Source organism: Euphorbia lathyris, chromosome 8 (genome assembly GCF_963576675.1).
Source record: "Euphorbia lathyris chromosome 8, ddEupLath1.1, whole genome shotgun sequence".
NCBI classification, from domain to species: Eukaryota; Viridiplantae; Streptophyta; class Magnoliopsida; order Malpighiales; family Euphorbiaceae; genus Euphorbia; species Euphorbia lathyris.
In genome coordinates, this window is record NC_088917.1 from 62,806,608 (window position 1) to 62,812,832 (window position 6,225).

Sequence of the window (6,225 nt, forward strand, 5' to 3'; positions counted from 1 at the left end):
CTTGCTCAAAATTGAAAGCTCATATCTTTCAATATCAAGTATATACGACATAAAGCGATCCGAAGATCGAAGAAAGAGAATTAACAAAAGAAAAACTTTATAAGAAAAAAAAAACAGACGAAAGCAGAAGAAAAACTTATAAATGTAAAGGAGAAGCTCATAAAGATTTCAATTCTGAATTAATGCGGACCTTTTTTTTTCCTGATACCATAACAAAATTGAAAAAGAATAATAATATTACATCGATCATGTGATTAGTTATAATAGATTTGATCAATTCACCTTACAATTAGGTTTGAACCTAATTCCCCGCTATAAATAAATTGATCCATATCATCCTAAAGCAAACTATACAAAATTCTAACTCCCAACCAATGCTAGTTTCTCTAATCTTCACTTCTCTGAACGTCTTTTTAGTTTGTCAATTCGTCTCATCTTTTTCAGTTTAATTTGATATAAAATTTGTGTGAATTGTAATACGAGATCACAATTTGATTTAATATGTGTTGATGATTTTCACCTCCAAGAATTAACAAGATTGTTTTTTTTTTAATTATTGGGACGTACGTGTATTGATCCTTTAATTGTTTGAAGTAAATATAAGAAAAAGTGAGGATTAGTGGTTAGGTAATCAAAGAAAGGCATAAACAGTTCACAGATATCATGTATGTATGTAGTGACATGACATGATTGATGCGTGCGTTAACATGGAAAGCTATTTTTGAAGGCAACACCACACGTGCCTTTCTTTTTTTCTTTTCTTTTCTTTAATAATCATTTTACATGCCATCCCATTGGTTGGAACTTCGAAGTGGAACCGACCAAGATAGAATTTCATTATTTTTTACTATCTTCCCAAGCGGTCCTCCCACTATAATTTTACTATTTGTTATAAAATAATTCTAACAACAAGTCAACTCCTACTAAAATGATTTTTTCTAAAATGATTTTTTCTACGTTTTAAAATAATAATAGATATATCAATAATAGAATAATATATTTTTATAGAATTATATTTGTTTAGAAATAATAAATATTAGCTTATATTATATTTATATGTGCTACCTTAGACTAATTTATTAAAATAATACAAATTTTAAAATTAAATTATGTAAAAATCTGTTTTATGATAATGAAAGGTATAACTAATTAATATTTTTATCAACATGTCAAATCAAGTTAATATCACATATAATACAAAAAATTATAAAAAATTATAGTTGAATTGATACACCTATAATTTCAGGTTTTGAATTTAAACTCGCTATCTTATAAATACAGTAAAACATCTATATAGGAATCCAACTTGGACCAGTTATAAATAGGAATAACCTCCCAAACGTTATTTGTTATACACTTTTCAAGTTCCACCTTTAGAAACTATGCCTCTATATAGTAATAATTATATATATATATTAAGAATTCAAACTAAATTATAAAATATTAAAAAAAATATTGAAATTATCAATGAGTTGGAAACACAAACTACAACTTGAAATTATAAATATTTAGTATTCTCATTGATATTTACATTTTTTCTATAAAACTCTTCCAATTATCTATATATTGAAAATCTAAACTTTAAATTGAAATACTCATCGAAGTATGTGGTTTGCAAGTGAGCTACTAAGTACTTTGCAAGTTCAAAGATTTAGTAGCAAATATAAAAACTAAATCAATGTGTTAAACAACTTTACATAAATATTTTCTGAATAATAATAATTAGAGAGTTCTTATTATCGTTAAAAATTTAAAATTTTATGCACTGAAAAATTTATTATACCAACCTCTATTTAGTAATAACCTCCCAATTATTATACAAATAGTCTGGTTCCAAGTGTATTCTTATATAGAGGTTTTACTATATATATAATATCACATAAATAAAATAAACTAAACTGTGTGAAATTTTTAATTCATACATCTTTACAAATCTCTAATTGAATCTACAAATCTCTTGAACATAAAATCACAAGAAAACATACAATTGAAAAACTCCATAAGAATAATAAAAAAAACTTGAAAAAAATAAGGAATCATTATCATTTGCAAGGCTACAAGAGTTAATAAATCATTTAACCCACTTCCTTCTCGGTTAGTTTCTTATTTGATTTGTAAATCTCATCTAATCGAACATTTTTCCATTTGAATTTCCGCTTGTGAGCAACTTACTGGCTTTGTGTAAAGCCATTAATTAACAAGTCAAAACTATATCTTTCTTTTCGGCCATTGTTAAACCATTTGTTAGAATTTGCAACATTTCTGTATACATTTTTTTTATTATGTATAAAAATCGATAAAATATTTCAATTTAGTTTGAAATTATAATTATTTTATTAATCTCAACGGAAATATTATTGATTATTGCATTAACTAGCTATAATATTAAATTAAATAAAAATAAAGTAGAAAAATTAAATGTAAATTTAACATTTTCAACTATTTTAATTAAATTACGTAAAAATTAAAACTGATTGTAGTATGTTATTTTAAGAGGGAGGGATTGTCTTTTCAAAAAAATAAAATAAAAAGAGAGGGATTGTATATTAATAATGTTATTTTAGATAATTAAATATTTTTTAGGATAACCTAGGTGATGTTTTATCCAATAATTAAAGAGGAAATTAAGGAAACAATGAAATAAAATAAATATGCAATGATTATATAACGAAATAAAAGCTTTACTAATTAGTACTAGTAGATTACAGAAGCCCTTATGAAAAATTAAACGGGCTTTAACACCAATTTCTTCAAATCCATTAATTAAAAAGATAACTAATTAGCAAACTCTAACATCATCTTACCAGGATTATTCTACCTCTACTTGCAAAAGACAAATAATTATACTTCATCAAACTACATAATCATTAATTAATTATAGATAATCCTTAAACCCAACTTTTTGTCAAAACGAAGGAACGACGCCGTATTGGACATCAGACATGTACGCAGCTGAAGCAGAGTTATATAGCCTGTCGAGGTCGTTGTCAATTTCAGTTCGTTTAGCGAACCGGCCTTTAATTCTCGGCCTTGTTTCGGCGTAAGCTTTACGGGAGGCATACCGTATCGTCTTTTCGAATTTCCGATTCTTCCTCTTCTCTCTGTATCTTAACACCCTTGCTTCACGATCAATCCCACACATTTGAACAGCTTGGTTCGCGTTCGCAGCCGAGATGGCCCCACTTGGATCGGGATTAGAATTCATGTTTCGGCCGAACGGGTACGATATATCGGACATTGAATTTCCATCAGGAACAACTCCGACATCGAGCGAGGAAGAAGATACCTGAAAGTAATTAAGCAGACAAAAATTGAGAAAAACAAAAAAAAAAACAAAGAATTCAATACCGGAGATGAATTTAAAATCGTAAAAAACACTCACGCTTTGGCTAATAGATTGAGATGGATAGTTGAAAGATGAGAGCTTCGATCGGCAGAAATCAATATCGTAACAATTTTCATTAGTGATAACAGGAATCGGCGGCTGAATCAGAGGTTTGGTCTGTACAGGCACAACGCTATCAGTAGCTCCGTTTTGAAATTCATGAATATCAATAAACGGATCCATCTCAGGAAAAAACAGATCCCCACCTGATTTCATTTCATGATTTTCCATGGAATGTTTCGAATTCGGATTCTGATTCGGAAACAACCAAGAAACCCCATTAATATCATCATTAATTTCCTCCTCCTCCTGCTCCTGCTCCTGCCGCTGCTGCTGATGCTGATGATGAAGAAATCCAGCGGACGCCGCAGAATCGGCGTCGTGATCATTAGGAACTAAGAAATTAAACGGCGACGTTTTAACAATGGAGTCAGCAGAATCAAAGAAAGGCTGAATAGGAACACGTTCATGTCGTCGCGCGAGAGGATTAGCGGAGTGAATATCAGAATCACAAGTAATACACAAAGCAGCAGCGTCAGCTTTACAAGTAACAGCAGCCGGAGCTTGTTCACAAACTTCGCACATCCAAACACGTTCATGCCGAGAAACAAGCCTGTTCGCGCTATGGATTTTCGTGTCACAGCTGAGACATAGAAAAGCAGAATCCGCCCTGCAAAACGCAGCAGCAGCTGCCGTTTTACAGGAATCGCACCGTCGGGCAGGGACAGTCCAACCGCCGGTTAAAGTCTTCAAAGTTTCAAATTGAATTCCCATTTATGAAATTAAGATCGAAATGGGAAATGGGTATGAGTTAATTTTGGAAAAGAATGAGAAATGAGAGTAGTAGTACAAGTAGAAGAAGAAGAAGGGGGGTGTGGGGGCAAGGTGCTTGTAGAGTTGGGGTCTTTGATAGCAGAGGTATTGATTTCTATCTATCTAGTCAGACTCAGGGAAATCTGGGTAATGACGAGTGAGGGAGGGACACGTGGATCAATTTATGGCCACAAGAGTTTGTTATTTTAGTGAAAATATAGGTAATTTATTAATTAAATTTGGATTTTTAATAATGTTTGTGAGAAGTAATTGTCACAGTGTCTGTGCCGACGTGGGACCAAGTTCAGAGGGAAGGGTATGGGGAAGTGACAGAAGGTTTTATGGAAACTTTTCTCATTCATTACTACTGGATAATAGTAATAATAATGAGAAGGGGCGGGGCGGGGCGGGGGGTGGTTTATTCAGATTGGAGTTTTGCTGAATTTAGGGTCGAGCATTACCATCTTGAATGGGAAGTGTTTGTTCAGTGGAGAGTGTTTTGTATTGAAGAAGTAATTGATGTTTATTTATTTTCAAGGTTGTAAAAAAGGCTAGGCGCTAGTTGGGCGGATAAGGCACTCGATGATTAATCGGGCATTAGTCGGTGATTAATCGAATTTGTATTTTTGTATCTTTTATTTTTTAATCAATAAATTATTGTGTAAATTGAATTAAAATATGTATTATTTTATAATATTTGGTAACAATTTTGAGCATAAATGAACAATAATGCAACATATCGTTCTCATAATACATTGTTTTTGCAGATTGTTTGTGATAATGCAGCTGCCTGTTCGGTAGCAGAATCCACACGGTGAACAAGCAGGAAAGGAGTGCGGACAAGCGAAGAACAAGGAAGAGAACAAGAACTCATGGGAACAATTTGTACCCGAATGACTTGAATCAATCATCCTAAAATCATTGGAGACCTTTCCAGAAGAAGAATTAATGCTGGAGGCAGAACAACCATCCCTCACAGAAGAAATCATCAAGCATGGGCGGACTGCTGTGCTGCAGACTGTTCCTGACTGTCAGAATAGTCTGCCAGACCATATCTTCTTTATTTTATTATATCCTGAACAATGATTTCTAAACAATTTTCGGGCTATTTAAGGAGCCCTCGTTTTGTATGTGACTCATTCAGATTTTCGGATCTGAAGCCTTGTGTGAAACTTTGTTTTATGTGTTTTAATATATTGTTGTTTTCTTCATTGTTGATTTGTTTTATCTCATTCAATCATGAGTGAGTAATTCACTAAGCAGGTATGCAGCGGAGCAGAAACAGGTAAATAGAGCAGGATAATTCCTCTCTAAACTCATTAAGTGTGTATGGCTTGGCTGTTCAATGAGTAATTAACGAGAAATAGGAGTAGCTAACCTGTTTTTAAGCTGAGCAATCACGAGGAGACTCTTTTTGCAAAGCTGAACTTTCATTGAACACATTTAATTATGACACGGAGACGTAATTGATTGAATGTTAAGGGTTTTAGTTGTTCCAACTAAATGCTTTCCTGTTCTTAAAGCTTCAGAATATATTAATCTCAAGGAGACTTATTTTGATTATTTTTAAAGAACGTTGGGAACAAGGGAGACCTGACTCAACCGATTTTCGTGAAAGATACCTTAAGCTAAAGCTGTTCCCACCTAATGAACAAGGAAAGGAATGCCTGTTCTGGAACCATTTTGTGTATGATGTATACCTGTTGCTTTTCCATCTGAATTTCAATTAAACTCTTTGATTGTTTTACGTTTCATATTGCAACAAACCACCTTCGAATCAACTTAAGATTTTGGTTACTTAATAAACTTGGCTATACATACTTTGAAGGGGGTAAGCGTGCGGTTGTTCTATCCTCGTGGAAACGATATCTACTTATCACTTTATTACTTGGACCTAGTGCACTTGCTAGGGTAACAAGTTTTTGGTGCCGTTGCCGGGGATAGGCAAGCCAAACATTTCTCTCCAAAAGTGAATTTTAGTCAGTTTAACCTGTTTGTTCTAGTGTGCAGGGGCCTACTTGATCTAT

At 32.8% G+C, this 6,225-nt stretch overlaps 1 protein-coding gene across 1 annotated transcript; it reads right to left on the reverse strand.

Annotated features, from left to right (window-relative positions):
- Positions 1-2,660: 2,660 nt before the first annotated feature.
- Positions 2,661-4,281, reverse strand: LOC136203729 (zinc finger protein CONSTANS-LIKE 5). Its single transcript, XM_065994946.1, has 2 exons — positions 3,383-4,281; positions 2,661-3,286 (listed from the first exon to the last, which is right to left on the reverse strand). The coding sequence occupies exons 1-2, from the start codon at positions 4,157-4,159 to the stop codon at positions 2,906-2,908; spliced, it is 1,158 nt and encodes a 385-aa protein (XP_065851018.1). The 5' UTR covers positions 4,160-4,281; the 3' UTR covers positions 2,661-2,905.
- Between the last annotated feature and the right edge of the window lie 1,944 nt (positions 4,282-6,225).

Excerpts from the sequence above, each read along its gene's own strand:
- LOC136203729 (XM_065994946.1), bottom strand. The coding sequence starts at position 4,159 with ATGGGAATTCAATTTGAAACTTTGAAGACTTTAACCGGCGGTTGGACT. Across the intron at positions 3,287-3,382 it reads CTCAATCTATTAGCCAAAGC|GTATCTTCTTCCTCGCTCGA; the intron begins GTGAGTGTTTTT and ends AATTACTTTCAG.